General features: G+C 42.1%; 1 protein-coding gene across 1 annotated transcript in view; it reads left to right on the forward strand.

Moving 5' to 3' along the window:
- Positions 1–18908, forward strand: part of adamts12 (ADAM metallopeptidase with thrombospondin type 1 motif, 12) — an 89228-nt gene that overhangs the window by 35969 nt on the left and 34351 nt on the right. The window contains exons 7-13 of the mRNA XM_034170749.1: positions 3456–3605; positions 6394–6537; positions 10417–10561; positions 13621–13713; positions 13827–13972; positions 14469–14638; positions 18720–18853. Of these exons, the coding sequence (XP_034026640.1) occupies positions 3456–3605; positions 6394–6537; positions 10417–10561; positions 13621–13713; positions 13827–13972; positions 14469–14638; positions 18720–18853 (982 nt within the window). The remainder of the gene's footprint in view (positions 1–3455; positions 3606–6393; positions 6538–10416; positions 10562–13620; positions 13714–13826; positions 13973–14468; positions 14639–18719; positions 18854–18908) is intronic.

Genomic DNA, 18908 nt, shown 5'->3' on the forward strand with positions numbered 1-18908 from the left:
GATTTGTTAAACCTTTGCAGGACAGCTGATTATTGTGAGCTAAATTGCTTGGAGAAGTACTCACCTTTCTGCAGTATTGACGTGAGGTGGAGTCAGCTTCTTCCCTCTCTGTGTACTGGGTGCAGCCGCATCCACACCTGTGTGTTTGTTCTCTTGCCAGCAGTACCGGATCCGACGAGCGGAGGCAGTGGCCACCTGGGAATTCGGGACTTGGCGGTTCCAGTATTTCCAGGGTTCGGTGGCAGGGGAAATCTGGGTGGTTCCGGCTCGACTTGGACGGACGTCTCCTACCTTCGAGCCTGCCCACACGACACCAGTGGAATTCGGTGTAAACCCAAATTGTCAATTGTTGTATTGGTTGTGCATTTTCACAACAGTAAAACTTGTTATTTACTTTCTCCATTGTCCGTTCATTGCGCCCCCTGTTGTGGGTCCGTGTTCCAACACTTTCACAACATGTTCTTTACCTTTGAATACACAGTAATCCTGCATCCCAGGAATGCAGCGTACAGGTTGGTCCACAAGGTTGATTTAAATCTGCCAGATAGGGAGGCATTTGTCCATGTAATAACAAATCCTTAAAAATCTGACCTCACATGAACAGGAAGCCAGTGACGGAAGGCCAGAACTGGGGCAATATTGTCAAACTTTCTTCTCCTGGTTAGAACCCTTTGAAGACCTCTGATGCGTGCAAGCCATAAAATAATCAGGTCTGAATTGCACAAAGTCATGAATGAATCAATCAGTCAGTCAAATTTTAACTCCCCATAGTTGTAGCAGGATAGTGCGTTCATCTGGCAAATTTTATTTAGAAGTCCCAAGGTCAAAATACAAACTTTGGGGTGAGTGTGTGTTTGTGGTAGTTCCCCCAACACTGTGGAACAAGGTAACTCCTGATTTACACGTTATTTATGACTTAACACTTTTTAAATCAAAGCTCAAGATTTATTTATTTAGTTCCCCCTTGATGCGCTAGTTGACTTCAATCGTGTTATGTGTGAAGGGGCCCTTAGCATTAGCTGATCAAACTAGTGTCTGTGTCTTGCAGAACCAATGACCATCATATCAGTCTTGTCTGAATTTAAAAGTAAGAAATTACAAGACATTCAGTATTTCACTGACAGCAGACAATCCTCTAAAACAGTGGTGTCCAAAGACATTCCAGAAAGGGCCAAGAGGGTGCAGGTTTTCTTTGCAGCCACTGACTCCAGCCGGTGATTTCACTGATGAACTCAAAGTGACATTAATCAGTGAAATCACCTTCTGCAGTCAGTGGCTCCATAAGTTGTAAGTTACTCATAGGTCAAAATACATCCATTGATTGGCTAAAGGCTGCAGTCCTCAAGTTAACAGTTCAGATTGTTACAAATATTAAAACCATTCACACACGGAGTAAATATAAAGTCTTAATCTTACCTGTTCATTTTAGTCTGATTCATCATCACAGCCTGATGAAAACTTATCCACATAAAGTGTCCTGATTTTGGAAAATGACAACTGAAAATACTTTAGTTCCTTGTCATGGCTAAAGAAATATAGAATTTTAAAAGAAGTCCCTCTGTGTTTTGTGCCACTACAAGAAAATTAACTTATTTTAGTTGAAAGAGTCACAGCGCCTCATTCATTCAAGTCAGTGTTTACCACAGGCATCATTCGATTCTTCAGTATTCCACATGTGATGAAAATAAATCCCATGATCCATCAAGACAAAAATTTAATTAAATTAAATTAAAAAAAAAGTTAAATTACTCTATTTGGCCTCCGTGTGGAGAAAATAGGCTGCGCAACAGCGTACGTGTGCTTGATGACATGCTTGTCAATATTTAAGTGTTCCGCCAGCCAAGCAAAAGGGTTCTGCCGACGGAGGAAATGCAAACCAAGCCAGACTTAACTGTTTCAACACTTATCATACCGTGCCGTACTGACCCAGACCACTTGGTGGAAATGCTGCTGTCAGCATATGTTGGCTAAATTATCAAGGTGTGACAAGGCCCATAGATTCAATACTGGTCTATAATTTTTCAGTGACCCAGGATGTGTGTTGGGTTTCTTAAGAATTAGTTTAATTACTGTAGGTTTAAAGCATGAAGGAGCAGAACTTGCAGTAAGTGACAGGTTAATAATTTTCAGTGTAGTAGGTCCAAGTGAAGCCACAGGTCCTTAAACAGTTTAGTTGGTAACAAATCAAAGAGACAAGTCATATTTTGATCAGTATCCAGAGTTAACGCCCGTTTTAGTTACAGGATCACTCAGTCTGCTTTGGTTGGATGTTATTGACCTAATATCCTCTATCTTCTTTTCAAAGTCATCCAAGAAATTTGGGGCTGTAAATAGCAAAGATCTTGCACATGGCTGCATTTGAATAAGTTTGGCCACGCTCAAACAGGAATTTGGGATTATGCTTATTTTTGCAATTTAGGTCAGAATAATAAGCTTTCTTTGCAACAATGCATGCTTGTACTCCAATAAGCCGTCAACCAAGATAAAAATATCCCATTTAAGAGTGACGCCATTTGCACTCCAGATGCTTACACTTATGCTTGAGATATCATCGGTATTCCTCAAACCAAGGTGTTTCGTGTAAGTGGAGCAAACAGTCAGATCCAACGGAATAATCCTAATCAGTACTGTGTGGTTTTTGCTACCTGGTCTCACAGCAAGTCGTGATTCAGCAGCACAAAATATACATTAATCTATTGGTTATTGTGAGGAAAAGCGCCTCATTTTCGTCACGGCGGCACAAATTCATTCTAATTCATTCTGTAATGGCTGCACGAAATTAAAAGTAAAGGGGGGGGGGGGGGTCGGGGTGGTTAAGGTTAGGGTTGGGGGTAGGAGTAGGGTTAGTAATAGTGAGTTTAAAAAAACCCAACCCTGTCACAAAAATTTGATCATTTCGTGACAGGAGCATGAAAAAAAAAAACGTGAGACTGGGCTGAGTTTTTGATGTATTTTCTGAACCGGTATTCAACTGAAATTTTAAGTAACAGTCACCTCTATAGTTATCTTCAATTTCACTTCTTTTGGTCATAGTTGATTATATACTGTGGGCTGCATAATATTTTTTTTCACTGGGGTGTGTTTGGACCCCAGTTGGGATTCTATAGCAAAATTCTTGTGCTCCACTAGTGTCTCAGTGACAACGGTGGAAGATAACAACAGCCTTGGTGAAGAAGACTGTGTCCTCCATGTGCAGGAGCATAACTGATTCTTATTATTGAATAACCAGGCAAAAGAGTGCACAACCTGCTGTTTTTTTTTCTGCCTTTTCAGACTAAGAAACATATGTATGCAAAATGTTTGTACAATGCTTGAATGGAGCAGACATAACATCTGTCCATACTAACTGAAGGAGTCATGCACATATACACACACACACACACACACGCGCACACAGTGTGTGATTGTGGAAATCTTGTATGTGCACCCATTATTTGCTTGTATTTCTCCTCCAGGAAGGACATCTGTGCTGGGATGAATCACCCCTGTGAGACACTGGGTCTGTCCCATCTGTCTGGAATGTGCCAACCACACCGCAGCTGTAATATCAACGAGGATTCAGGCCTACCTGTCGCCTTCACCATTGCTCATGAAATGGGTCACAGGTCTTTATGAGTGCATTTGTAATTACATACACTCAACAAAAATATAAATACAACACTTCAGTTTTTACACCCATTTTCCATGCATTCTAGCAAGTGCTGTAAGACTAAAGTGCACACAAAAGGTTTATTTTAGTAGAATTTTGTTCATAGATTTGTTAAAATTCATGTTCATGAGCACTTCATCTTTGCCATGGTAATGCATCCACCTTTCAAGATGCTGATTAAACGCCATGGTTATTGCACAGACCTGCCTTGGATCGCTTACAATAAAAGGTTACTCTAAAATGTGCTGTAAAAGGGTACCGGCCTTGGCTAAGGGAGTAACATTTGATGAACTGGCATTCCATCTACTAGGGGAATTTGTATACACCGTTTAAAAAGAGGTGGAAAAAAACAACTGAAAATTCCTTTGTTTTTAGGTGGTGGTGGTGGTGTGTGTGGGGGGGGGGGGGGGGGGGGGGGGGTGGAAGCTATGGTCGCCAGAATAAAATTTCTCATATAAAACCATTGTAATTTGCAAAAAAAAAAAAAAATAATAATAATAATAATAAAAGGAGGATGATGTCAAGATAGCCTTGAACTGGGGCTGTTCCCTTTGGGAAGTAAGCACAATAACTGAATCCATTTGATCCAACTGCTCTATAACCTACTCAAAACAAAACAATTTTTTTCAGAACTCCTCATATTAACATACTTTGTACAACTACAGTTAAAAATATTTGGATATGGCAAAATGATATAGGATTCATTATATTTTCAGAGTATTTCCTCCTGAGTGACAGCACAATGATGCAAACAGTACATGTACTTGCCTCCCAAGCAAAACATGAGAGGTTTAAAGCTGGCTGAAGCCCATTGTCTTCATACAGCTTCTGTTGGTGTGGAACTTCTGCAGAAATAATTAATTTAAAAACAGCACGATAATGTTCATTTAGAAAAAAAAAGTTCTTGGAGGGCAACACAGTGGCTTCGTGGTTAGCATTGTTCCGTCACAGCAAGAAGGTCCTGAGATTGCTCCTGTATTCATTTGGGCTCCCACTGGGTGCTGTGGCTTCCTCCCATTTTCAAAGACATGCAGGTTAGGTCAATAAGAAACTAAACTGGCCGTGGTGTGAATGTGTGTATATGTGGTCCTGCAATAAACTGGCGGCCTGTCCAGGGTGTGCCCAGTGAACCTTGGGATAGGCTCCCCCATGACCCTTAATTGGAACTAGCACATTGATTAGACACTACCTAGATTAGGTAGTGTTTATAAAATGGGTAGCTGACATTTTTCAAGGGTGGTAATAAATTATGCAAAGTTTCTATAATGAGTTGGAATGGTGTGAGTCCAGAATGTTTTAGAACCTAATGCCGTGTTTACACATAATGACAAGTCACAAATGCCACGAAGTATACATTCTTGGCCACTGATCACGAATGTGATGATTTGAGGCAGAGGCGTCAGGTGTCCTCAGGAACTGTTGCAACCTGCTACCACGCGTTACGATTAATGGCACGTGTTGCTGGAGAATTATCAGGAACCATTACGCACAGTCAAGAATAATGTTACACGCTGTTGTGTGCTGTTCCGCGCTATTGCGCGTAACAGCGCGTCGTTACGTTTTGTCACGTTGTGAATGAGGCGAATTGTCTCCACACACACACACACACATACACACATCAATCAGCTGCTGAACATTTCAGATTGCTCCAGTTTGCTCCTCAAAATCTAGATTAATCCACAGCAGAAGAACTTTGTGATTGCATGCTTAGTTGGGCTCTGTGCCATGGAGTGAGACAGAGAGGAGGAGGAGACGGAGAGAGCCAGATGTGTGGCTTCGCCCGGCTCTCGTCTCGCACGTTTTCCCAAACATCAGGCACAGCAGCAGCAGGTGGAACACCTGCAGGAGCACGCCGAGGAGCACTGGAATGAGACTTTTAGCCGACTTGGCATCACTGTCCTTCTTCAGCATACCGTAGCAATGAAACTAAATGCGGTGCAGCAGAGTTTAATTGTGCGCACGTCAGAGAAGAATGCTGTCACGCTCTATTAAGGATCACCACTAATCAAGATTGATCAACACACCCAGTTGCAACCTCCACGACATGAAGTGAAATGAGGGTGGTGCGTGACATTCGTGGAAGATTTTTTGACAGCCAAAAACATGCTCCATGAAAATCACGAATATCACGCACCAACACGCACTACTAAGAAACCTATTCAGATGTGTTAAGTCACATTAAGAATGTTAGGAATGTGCCAAGAATGACGCAAATATGACATTCGGAAAGCGTCCTGCCTGTAAATGCAGCATTAGACCTTAAACCTCAACAGTTTTTAGAGGAAGGACTCACCCCTTTTATTTCCTGTTAATTATGTAATTTTTTAAATGTTAATTTACTGTCTTAATGTATTTATAAATTGTTTAGGTTCTTGTTATCATATACACACCATTATTATTGTTATTATTTTATTTTATTATTCTATTTTGTCATTTGATTTTTAAATGGATGTTGTAATCTGGTGTATTTACTACACAGCACCACACTGGTTGTATTTTTAAATGACTGATTTAAATGAAAATAGCAGTTCACTCATCACTGAGGTTATCACTGATTAATCATAATAATTTTTTATACATTTCAAAATTTTAAATAACTACTCACAGGTCTTCAGAAAGACAATATGCAACAGTGGCATTGTACCAATTTTAGGTTTCTGTTCCCTTGAGATGACTACGTTATAACTACAGATGCACGATCACTTTATTTATTAAGCAGCTATGTTGCTTGCGTCTGAACACAGCTTTGGAATCCATCATGACGGCCAGGGGAATGACTGCGAGCTGGAGGGAAGGCACCCGTTCATCATGTCCAGACAGCTGATGTATGACAGCTCCCCGCTCACATGGTCACCCTGCTCCAAGGACTATATCACCCGCTTCCTTGAGTAAGGCCATTAAATATATAATCATAACATGATTCATCTCCACAGGCCATTTTTCTTTATTGCAGACAACACAAATAGTCTGCAAATAGGGTGAACTTGAAAGCCTGTCAAGTTACTTTGAAAGGAGAAGGAATGCAACTTTTCCGGGAATCTTCCTTGGTGCATTGGACATGTATGTGCAGATTGGAGTGGAGTCAGTGCAAATGATCCAAAAATCACAATGGGTGTGGCATTTGTTGGAAGAAAACAAAGCCTCAAGACATTCATACTCAGCAGACCACAACTATGAACTCACATGAATAAAAATTCCAACACAAAAGATTCTAAACTAGCACTTCTCAAACTTTGGCACTCAAATGCACCAGCATCTGCTTTGCTTTTTACTGAAAACCTGCACTATAATAAATCCTGGAGTTTCACTCCGGCATCAACACAGATTATTCTTGAGTTCCTGCAAAAATGACAGGCCAGAATTTGTTTCATTTTGTCCTATGAATTGCCATATTCATCTCTGTGAAATGTTAGCATTAAATTATTTGATGTAGTACTGTGGTGTCAAACTCAAATCACTTCAGGAGTGCCGGAGGTGTGTGTGTGTGTGTGTGTGTGTGTGTGTGTGTGTGTGTGTGTGTGTGTGTGTGTGTGTGTGTGTGTGTGTGTGTGTGTGTGTGTGTGTGTGTGTGTGTGTGTGTGTGTGTGTGTGTGTGTGTGTGTTTGGCTGTGGGTGGGAGGGGTCAAGGAACCAAATAACTTTGGTTGTCAAAAGTATCAGTGTCATGCCCCTACAACATTTTACGATGGGTCTTGGCTTTGTAAATTTTGACATTTCTGAGATGAAATGTGAAACCTGAAGTTGGTAACCATAAAATACTATTAAGAAATCACGGGCCAGCTTATTCTTGGACTTTAGTTTAAGTGATGCTTGACACTGTGCAACACCAAAGGAAACAACTTTCACATAAATATAAAAACAATAATAATGATATAGTCATACTTTTATTGGCTTCTACTCAATGTTAAAAGAAAACACTTATTCAGAGACATTCAGAACCATTCCAAAATATTGCTGTGTGCTGCTGCAGTGACTCAGCACTTAATGCAGGATTTTTTAGGACCCCTTCACACATAGTATGAATGTGGTCAAATTGCGCATGAAGCAGGAATCGTATGCAATACATGTAAAATCGGAGCTGCTTCTAACGACTCGTACACCTGTTGCTACAACTATTTGTGCACACCACTGGCTGACAGAGTTTGCGCTGTGAGAGCCCATCGAACACTCTTGTGGCAGGTGTCGGCCAAATTCCAGGTGACATGCATGCACACCTAACACCGCTCGCTTGGCACTTAGAAAATGTGTGACCATTCGCACTATTAGCATGAAATCAGTCAGCAGATGATCACTGTTGAGCTGGATGCGAAATTTGTCTAAGTGCCCCCACGAGTGGGGCATGAAAGCAACACACATGCATGTGTCTCGCATGTGTGTGCGTGTGTCACCCATGCCGGGGGGGGGGGGCACACTTGCATAAAATGCTGATATGTATCTGATCACATGGGGGCTGGACAGCAAAATGGTAAATGGACTGCATTTATATAGCGCTTTTCCATCTGTATCAGACGCTCAAAGCGCTTTACAATAATGCCTCACATTCACCCCGATGTCAGGGTGCTGCCATACAAGGCACTCACTACACATCGGGAGCAATAGGGGATTAAAGGCCTTGCCCAAGGGCCCTTAGTGATTTTCCAGTCAGGCAGGGATTTGAACCCATGATCTTCTGGACTCAAGCCCAACACCTTAACCACTAGACCATCACCTCCCCCAGGTGCCTCCCCGTGCCACACAGCACGGGGAGACACCTGACCACATAACAGAGAGACACGTTGGTCTGGGCGCTGAACAGACACGGGGGGTGTCTGCTCACAGCGACTGCTGTTGTGATCTGTGCTCCTGGATGTCCTGGCTGGAGAACACCTAATGTGTTTAGAAGGAAATGAAGTTACAACATTCCACCATGAGGCGTGTGTCTCTGCCTGCTGTCCTCATATGGAAATTCATAAAAACATATTTCGCTTTTGCGACAGGCTGGAGAGCACGCAGATTGACAGGCTGTTCCAGCTGGAATGGACCGTCAGTTCATGTGGACACGCAGCAGGCGATCTGAATGTCACGTCTGTCTGCCGCAGGACCATATGACAAGCCAACAGTGCGACAAATACGCCACTTTCAGTCATGTATCAGCAGAAATGTGCCGTAACAAGCACCGTTTGGTCAGTTATCATGGCGTTTCATTCTCTTTTTTAAAAAATGCGTTTATCTGCTTGTTGATTTTAGCCATTTCACGCTCCTGTTATAAGACAGTGATTGTAGCACAGTGGTAAAGTTTTTGTCTGGTAATCAGAGCTTACAGGTTCGAATCCTGTGAGTACCATTTATTTTTTATTTAACCAGGGTTATTTAACCGCGTGATTCTGTATTGCGTCCCCTTTTATGTATTATTTATATCAACCCAGTGATATTCACTAATTATACAGCTGTTTTTATTTTATTTTTCTCAACATCAGCGGTGCTGTGTGGTGAAACACGTCTCAGCTGCTCGCACTGTGTTCCTGCTCACATGACACCATCGCGTGCACCATACCATCTCAGCGGTGTTTTCGTGGCTTGCTCATACGAGCTGTACTTATTCGTGTGTGAAGGGGCCCTTAGAATTGCAGTTCATCTTGTTTGCTTGGTCTGTTCAAAATTCACCTAAAATTCATGAACTGAATTGAAATTCAAGAGCCATTTTTAATTCAATTTTGAGTTTTGCATGGCCTGGTGATAATAGCATATCACTGTAGTTTGGGTTTAATACAGCAGGTCATGCTGCAAATCCTTCTTTAGTTTAATGTGATGATGGAACTCATCATATGGGCTGTATGTAGTGCCACACAGAGCATGGCATAGGCCATGAACCCATAGCTTGTTAGCCTTAGCCATCCCTCAAGTCACCCATTTGAGACCAGTGATTTAGCCATATTCTACTTGGAAGCAAGGGCTACCAATTTTGTTCTCAAACCTCTTTTTGCTGAAGTTATAGTTTCTTTTTTGCAGGGCTTCAGTCCAAATTAAAAAAAAAACCTGGTATTTCTGAGCAAAATTGCTGCTTTAAGATTTTCCACTTTTGGATTCCAAATAATTCTTGAACTGGTTAGAGCCACCAGATAATAATGGTCCATGAATTTGTGCTCCCGTCATGAAAATGTAGTGGTTTTCATGACGGTATCACAAACTATAAATGAATGATCTATTATCTTTCGGGCATTATAACAAAAATCTCTGTTGATATAGGCTATATTTTACTGTATTGCTAATGCTAAAGTTAAACTAGGCTGTCCTGGGGTCATTGTTTAGGTTAACTTCAGCTCTTTCCAACATTATTTCTCTTTACATGTTAGCTTTTCCCTCAAACATTGATGAAGTTGATGTCTAAAACCAGCATTTTTAAGGTACATATTACAATATTTACTTCCTTAGGTTCAAAATGAGCAAACCACACCAACATTTTTACTTTAATCACCTACCACTAGTAAATTTCTCTCTGCCATTCATGATGTTCAGGGGAAGAAAAGACGTGAACTCAGCATCAGCAAGCATTAAATGTTGTAATTTGGAATAAAAGATCAACAAAAACATTATTAATCTGTTACCATTATTTCAAATAGGTATTTCTGTTCTGGAAAATGAATAAATTTCTTGAACCAGTTCAAAGCCTTGCTTTTACGTTTTAGCTGGTTCATTAATTTTGTTTCATGTCTTCAATTCTTTCCTGTTTGTATTGGTTTTTCTATTTTATGTTTCATATGCTCTTGGTATTAATATCTGTATATTAGCCGTGGTTGGGGTTCCTGTTTGGATGACCGTCCATCTAAGAGAGACCTCACCACCCCATTGGCACGACTCGGCATCCGCTATACCACACACCACCAGTGCCAGCTCCAGTACGGCGCAGATGCTACTTTCTGCACCGAGGTGGATGTGAGTATCTGAATTTCACTCACATTTCTTTTTGTATGGTTGTAGAACAAAAACCGAGCTGAATTTTATACATTTTATAATTTTTATATACTTTCTTTAAAAAACCCAAAAACAATGAGTCAACCTGTTTCACAATAGACCTGTCTATGGTGTGCCCCGCCTCTCGCCTATTGATGGCTGGGATAGGCTCCATCCCCACCAATCCTCCATCCTTTTGACCTTTAAGTAGAATAAGTGGGTTCAGAAAATTAATGAATGTATTACCCTAGAACAGGGGTGCCCAAGTTCGGTCCTCGAGATCTACCTTCCTGACACTCTTAGTTGTCTCCCTGCTCCAACACACCTGAATCCAATGAAAGGCTCATTAAAAGCCTGCTAACGAGTCTTTCATTGGATTCAGGTGTGTTGGAACAAGGAGGCAACTAAGAGTATCAGGAAGGTAGATCTCTAACTTGGGCACCCCTGCCCTAGAATATATGTTGTATTTTTTGCTGGTGATATATAAGGTGGCTGCTTTAATTTCAAATCTTTGTCATTTTGATTCCAGGTGTACAGCCTTTCAAAGTTATAAAAAGCATTTTCTTCAGCACCACTAGAATTTTATTTATTAGCCTTTAAATAGGGGATTCATAATATGATATAACAATAACAATTCATTAATTTTACTATAGAGGGTACTCAGACCGCACCCTCTATAGTAGAGACAGAGCTGGAAACTGATGGAGGATTTTCATCAATTTCCCTGGTGGAAGTCAGTGAGGTAGTCAAACAACTCCGCAGTGGCAAGGCCCTGGGGGTTGATGAGATCTGTCCAGAAACGCTGAAGGCTCAATGTGTGGAGGGACTGTCTTGGATGAGACGTCTCTTCAACACTGCATTGAGGTCTGGGACAGTGTCCAAGGAGTGGCAAACTGGGGTGGTGGTCCCCATATTTATAAAAGGGGACCAGTGTGTGCCAATTACAGGAGCATCACACTACTCAGCCTTCCTGGTAAAGTCTACTCCAGGGTGCTGGAAAGGAGGGTTCAGCCGATAGTCAAGCCTCTGATTGAAGAGGAACAATGCAGGTTCCATCCTGGTCGTGGAACAACCGGCTGGCTCTTCACTCTCATAAGGATCCTGGAGGGTGCCTAGGAGTATGTGTATGAGTATGTGTTTTGTGGACTTGGCGAAGGCGTATGATTGGGTTCCCTGGGAGATACTGTGGGAAGTGCTGCGGGAGTATGGAGTGACAGTGTCCTTTCCCAGGTCCATCCAGTCTCCCTACGCACAAAGCGAGAGCTGTGTTCGGGTGCTCAGCAGTAAGTCGGACTCCTTTCCGGTGGAGGTTAGCCTCCGCCAGGGCTGTGCTTTGTCACCAATCCTGTTTGTGATATTCATGGACAGGATATCAAAGCGTAGTTGGGGGAGGAGGGTTTCCAGTTTGGTGGGCTCAGGGTCTCATCACTTCTTTTTGCAGATGATGTAGTCCTGTTGGCTTCATCAGCTTGTGACTTCTAACAGTCACTTGTTTGGTTCGTAGCCGAGCGTAAAGCAGCTGGGATGAGGATCAGCACCTCTAAATCTGAGGCCATTGTTTTCAGCAGGAACTTGCTGGGTTTCCCTACTCCGAGCAGGGAATGTGGTCTTACCCCAAGTGAAGGAGTTCAAGTACATCGGGGTCTTGTTCATGAGTAAGGGGACAGTGGAACGCGAGATTGGCTGGAGAATCAGTGCAGAAGGGGCAGTATTGCATTCACTCTACCGTATTGGTGATGAAAAGGGAGCTGAGCCAAAAGGCGTAGTTCTCGATCTACTGGTCAGTGTTCATTCCTACTCTCACCTATGGTCATGAGGGTTGAGTCATGACCGAAAGAACTAGATCGCGGGTACAAGCGGCCGAAATCGGCTTCCTTAGAAGGGTGGCTGGTGTCTCCTTTAGAGATAAGATGAGAAGCTCAGTCATCCGTGAGAAGCTCGGAGTAGAGCCACTGCTCCTACGTATTGAAAGGAGCCAGCTGAGGTGGTTCGGGCATCTGGTAAGGATGCCCGCTGGGTGCCTCCCTAGGGAGGTGTTCCAGGCACCTCCATCTGAAAAGAGACCCCAGGGAAGACCGGGGACTAGGTGGAGAGATTATGTCTCCACACTGGACTAGGAACGCCTCGGGATCCCCCAGTCAGAGGTGTTCAATGTGTCCTGGGAAAGGGAAGCCTGGGGTCCCCTGCTGGAGCTGTGGCCCCCGCGACCCAATCCTGGATAAGCGATTGAATATGAGTGATGATGAGTCCCCCAAAGGGGAAAATTTCAAAACAACAGATGGCCTTGAATTACTTACAATAGCAGTCCATAATAGCGATGTCATAGCTCATGTGGGGGCTTCTCCTGACTTGTGCAAGGGATGACAGCTAATCAGAGTAGAGATGCATGGTGATATCGGCTGGCTGTTCTCTTGAATAAAATAATCCAACATAGCGAAAAATGCTTTGAAACAGTTTATTTCTAAATAAATCTAATATGTTTCTCAAATATTTAAAGTTAGCAATAAATAAACACTTCTTAATTTAAAAACACTGTTTTTGAAACTGGATAACACCACTGAAGTGATTTACAAGGCATCTTACAGATGTTCACGTGCACGCCCTGTGTACGCTAATCACGTGAGGTCAGAGGCCACTTCCGGTAATTTCAAAACCTCATGCATGTGTCTGCAGATGGCATTAAAAGGAAAACAGAATATTCATTTTGGAATTCACCCTGGATAAATATGATTTCTTCATTAAAATGAGCTGTAATTTTGCAACATGTTTCAAAAATAACCCGATACTAAATTTCGTCAGTTTTGTGAAATTTGAAAGGCTGTACAATTTTAAGTGGACGTATGTTTGAGAAGCTAATCCCCCCTCCTGATTCAGGGTCACTACAGTACGATTTGGCACAATTTTTTTTACAGCAGATACCCTTCCTGAAGCAACTCCAGTCTTACCTGGAGAAACTCACAGCCCCTGCATGCACAAACCAGAGTGGCTGCTCAAGTTTTAAAAAGCTAATTTTTTGTGTATTTTGTGTTTTGCTTATTCAGAATGTTTGCCAGATTCTGTGGTGTTCAGTGAATGGTTCCTGTCGTTCCAAACTTGACTCGCCTATAGACGGCACTCGCTGTGGACCAGAGAAGGTGGATATTAAATTAATATAGTGACTGTTGGAACGTTCTCACCCTGAGGATGAACAACAGCATGTAGAGTGTTTTAAAAAAGTGTTATATTGGAGTGATTTCTCCTTTATTAGTGGTGCATCTCAGGAGAGTGTGTGATTGTGGGGAAGCTGCCAGAAACCGTGAATGGAGGTTGGGGTCAGTGGAGTACGTGGTCTCACTGCTCTCGGACCTGTGGAACTGGAGTTCAGGTTGCAGAGAGGGAGTGTAACAGCCCAAAGTAAGATCCACTGTACAGCAAACTGTTGTCTTAAAGGTGTGTTATTGCAGCTCTGCACTGTGTGCAGCAAGTTAGCCGACCCCAGAACTGCCTGTCGTGCTACAACGGCACTCTCCATGGGAAACAAAGTTGTTGTTCCACAATTTTGGAAATTCTGACTTGTGTGTTATTAGCATCTCCTCCACTGTGAGCACCATCCCTGAACCACTCGGCACTTATTGGCTGCATATACAACGGTTAACGCGATGCACAATCATAGATCTACAAAATTAGAGCTTGTAATGTGGCCCGCCTCCGCCATGCACTTCACATTCTTCCATGCAAGGCTGTCCCAACACGCCACATACATAATAACGGAGGAGAAACACACAAAATATGATTCACCACGATAACATGAACTGCTTTTGCAAGGATATTTTTTACTTTTCCGCAACCAGTTCTCTTCTGTGAAGTGATTTTGTGATCAGTTGGCTGATTCAGAATGTGTTTTCCACAGACCCGAGTTTGGGGGCAAGTATTGCACGGGAGAAAGGAAGCGCTATCGCACTTGTAACACAAAACCTTGCCAGATAAATAAACCAGCGTTCAGAGAGATGCTGTGCAGCGAGTTTGACACCGTGCCCTACCACAATGAGCTCTACCAGTGGATTCCTGTGGTTAATCACAGTAAGTAAGAAAAGCCATAAATACACACTGCCATACTACTACTACTACTACACACACACACACATGCAAGGAGAGAGGGCTGTTATGTATTTTTATTGGAACATTTTGGGGAGATTAATAAACTTACGCATTTTTAGAAACTACAGATAATCAAAGAAGAGCGTTGGACACCCGTGTGTGACATGAATCACACAACTGAATTGTGACTCAGTGACACTGTAACAAGTGGCTCTGTGTGGCTTTGATATGTGATAACTTCTGTCCAAAGTTAAACCATTTTGTCACTGACTAACGCACAACCCTTACACCATGTTGACCCCACACTGGTGCCAAACTGTTTGAGTTAAATCTTTCAAGGCTTTTCATGGTGCACCCCTGGTCAAAGGTCATGTAACTAATGTAAAGGTGATCTATGACTTCATGTTGGTGTTCACTAGTAGCCATATGTGCCATTAATCCGTTCCACAGAATAACTATTTTGTGTGTGTGTGTGTGTGTGTGTGTGTGTGTGTGTGTGTGTGTGTGTGTGTGTGTGTGTGTGTGTGTGTGTGTGTGTGTGTGTGTGTGTGTGTGTGTGTGTGTTAAAATTTGACTGTGGCCTGTGACCTTGACTTTTTTTGTGTACATATTTATTTTAAACAAAGTTTGATCCAGATTGGATCAAAACTCTTCAAGTTAACATAGATAGACACAAGGACTAAAACAACACTTCAAAATATGCTGTAAATACTGTATGTATGATTCCTTACTCCTACAGTATATACAGATACAGATACTTTGTTGTCATTGCAACAAGTAAAGGTACAAGCCTTTCAGTGCAAATATGAACCTGAGTAAACTACACGCATACTTTAAAGGTCTGGGGAAAAAAGAAAATAACCTAAAATTTAACAGAATGAAAAAGGTGTGTTCGAAGCGCAAATTAAAAAAAAAAAAATAAGTACGTAGTTATAAAAAAGAGATAATGTATGAAAAAAGAGAAAAGTATGTACAAAACTGGATGTTTCAGTGGCAGTGGATATTGCACATGAACAAATATTGCACTCATTTCAAGTGTGGCATGTGACCTGGATATTTGGTTCCAGTGGCATTCAAAGCTCTAACAGCAGTTGGGTAGAAACTGTTTTTCAGTCTATTTGTACTTGCTTTAATGGCCCTGTACCGTCTGCCTGATGGCAGTAGCTCAAACAGAGAGTGGCCAGGGTGGGATGTGTCCTTTAGGATGGTGTTTGCTCTCCTGAGACAGGAAGAGACATGAAGGTCCTCCAGTAATTTTGTCTGCCATTTTGGTAACGTTGTGGAACTCTTTCCTGATGATCCCTGTGCAGCTGGCAAACCACTTACAGAGGCAGTATGTGAGGATGCTCTCCATGGTAGAGCGGTAAAAAGATACGAGCAATCTCTGGTTTATGTTATTTTTCCTGAGGATTCTCAGAAAGTGGAATCGTTGCTGTGCCTTCTTTACCAAATATGTGGTGTTCCTGTTCCAGGTCAGTTTCTGGACTCCCAGGAAATGGGAGTCCCTGACCCTTTCCACACAGGTCCCCCAATGATAATTAGGGATGGGTATCGAGAACCAATTCTTTTCGAGAATTGTTAAGAAATGATTCGATCCACCGACATCAATAGCCTTTTTGCTTAACGATTCCCTTATTGGTCCTTCAGAGTGGCCGTTGTTTTTCAGGGTGTTTTATTTGGAAAATGATCATTTATTTACGTTGATTGCAGACCCTGCAGCGGGTCTGTGATCAACCGCTTCTGCAGCGGCTGTTCTTGAAGCTTGAAGCAACAAAGCAGTGCACCAACTCAGTGCTTCATTGGTTCTCTGCTTCACTGCTTTTCAGAAGCAGTAAGTCCACTTCTTAACCCCTCTCAAAGCCATTTAAAGATGTCAATCGTGAGTCACTTTTGTGCGGATTAAAGTCACTAACTGGGACTCTTGTCTTGTTGCGAGCAAGAAACGAAAATCGTCCTCCGTTCCATTCGCACAGCTACAAACGCTGTGCCGCTCTCTGCTGAGTCAAATTAGAGTCCGGTCTGAATTAATAACTTCAAAGCGAATCGCTGTTTTAAATCAAATGACACATCTTTCCAAATGCTGTAATACAGACAATGAACTACAACAGACTTAAACGTTGTTATCTGCCCAAAATGAGACGTCCTCTGCTGTTTATTAATGACATTGATCTTTATGAATTACATTGATGCTGACGAACAGCGCAGCCATTTGCAAGAGCTCAGCTCAGAGGTATGGAGTTAGATTTACGCCTTTGTCTGAAAGGAAATGCTTTTGGAAAAAAAACTACAGATTTTGTTTATTTTTGTTTATGTCCAGAGATCAAGGATCCAGTGACCAATTTCATATTTATTTACTTTAAGACTCAATAAAATGTTATTGACATAGAAAACCTGTAAGGCCTACTTTTAGTACACAGAAGATTCACAGGAGGTATCGATAATGGCATCAATATCAATAAAATCTTATCAATACCCATCGCTAATGACAATAGGCTGAATGCCTGTTTTGTTTCTCCTGAAGTCTATGATTAGCTCCTTGGTTTTGGATGTGTTCAGGAGCAGGTCATTTCTCTGTAACACACCGTCAGCTGTTCCACCTCATCCGGTAGGCGGACTCATCTCCTCCAGTGATACAGCCTACCACTGTGGTGTCATCCGCATACTTAATGAAGGTGTTGTGGTGTGGATAAGGATGAAGAGCAGCAGGCTCAGCATGCAGCCTTGAGGGGAACCGGTGCTGATTGTGAGAGCTGTGGATATGTGTGGGCCAATCCTGACTCTGTGAGCGATCTGAGAGAATATGTATGTTTATGTATAATTATGCCTAAAAACAGGCAGCACAGTGGCTTAGTGGTTTGCACTGTTGCCTCACAACAAGCGGCTCCCAGGATCACTTTCTCCCTTGTCCTTTCTGTGAGGAGTTTGCATGGTCTGCTAATGTTTGCGTGGGTTCCCTCTTGGTTCTCCACCTTACTCCCACTTCCAAAAACATACAGCTTAGATGAATTGATGACTTTAACTTTACCATAGGTGGGAATGAGTTTGTTTATTTTTTATGTTTGTCTGCGAAAAACTGGCACCCTGTCCAGGGTTTATCCCACCTCTCTTCCAGTGACTGCTGAAATAGGCACCATACCTCCTAGTGACCTTTAATTGGAATAAGCAGGTTCGGAAATGAATGAATAGCAACTTAAAGACTAAAATGGATTTGCTGTGGCGACCCCAAGTGCAAACAAGGGAGCAGCCGAAGGGACTTACTTTTTATTGTACAGATGTACAATAATTCAACGCTTTTACTTTAACCCATTAATGAGTCAGAAACGACAAACAGCAGTTCTTGAATCAAATGTTCTATACTGTGGTCCAGTAGCAGTGCTGTTGTGCCATAATTTGTAGATTTTTTTAGGTTTGAGTACCGCCTGTGGGTGTTCTGTGTGTAATGTACACGTTTTCATCAGGTTTCCTTGGAAACACCTTGGCTTTCTGCCCTTATAAGGAGACATGTAGTTTAGAGACAGTATTACTGAACCAGACAACACTATCAAAGTGTTAATGAAATACTTTCACAAATGTTTGCTTAACATTTATGGGAACCATTGGTGGAGCGTTAGCATCGACTTTGAGGTTGTTAAGTTTGCTGTTTCAGATTTGCAGTGTGTTTTAACCACAATGACCGCCATCTTGGAAAATGGAACCTCCCCTTTTTGGATTATAAATTGCATATAGTTTATAAATATATGCATAGATTGGACACACACACCCTCAAACCCCCTCCAGATTTCAGCGGCAATATAATTTTTGACCTGACATTATTAACATGTCTCAGACTGGTACGTGTGATTTCACATGTAGCTCAGCAGAGGGCAGCATTTACACGAGAAAGTTATTGATGTAATTTAGTGGAGACACTCTTTCAGGCACCACACTTCTGTTTGTGTTTTTGTCTCATTTGTCACATGAAAATCAGTGTTGATATATAAATGTAAATGGGGTCATGTGTTTTTACTTTTGTAAAAATATTGTTTTCTGTGTGACGTATTGTTCATTTCCGTCCCTGTTACAGTACATCCATGTGAGCTGCACTGTCGACCTGTCGGCGAGAATTTTTCGGAGAAGATGCTTGACACCGTGACAGATGGAACGCCGTGCTACATGAACAACAAGTCCAGAAACATCTGCGTCAATGGAGTGTGCAAGGTAGTGTGGCTGGGTAAGAGACTATAAGAGGCTCAGGGGTTATAGCGGGTCAGCG

The sequence above is a fragment of the Thalassophryne amazonica genome, chromosome 5 (genome assembly GCF_902500255.1).
Source record: "Thalassophryne amazonica chromosome 5, fThaAma1.1, whole genome shotgun sequence".
NCBI lineage: Eukaryota > Metazoa > Chordata > Actinopteri > Batrachoidiformes > Batrachoididae > Thalassophryne > Thalassophryne amazonica.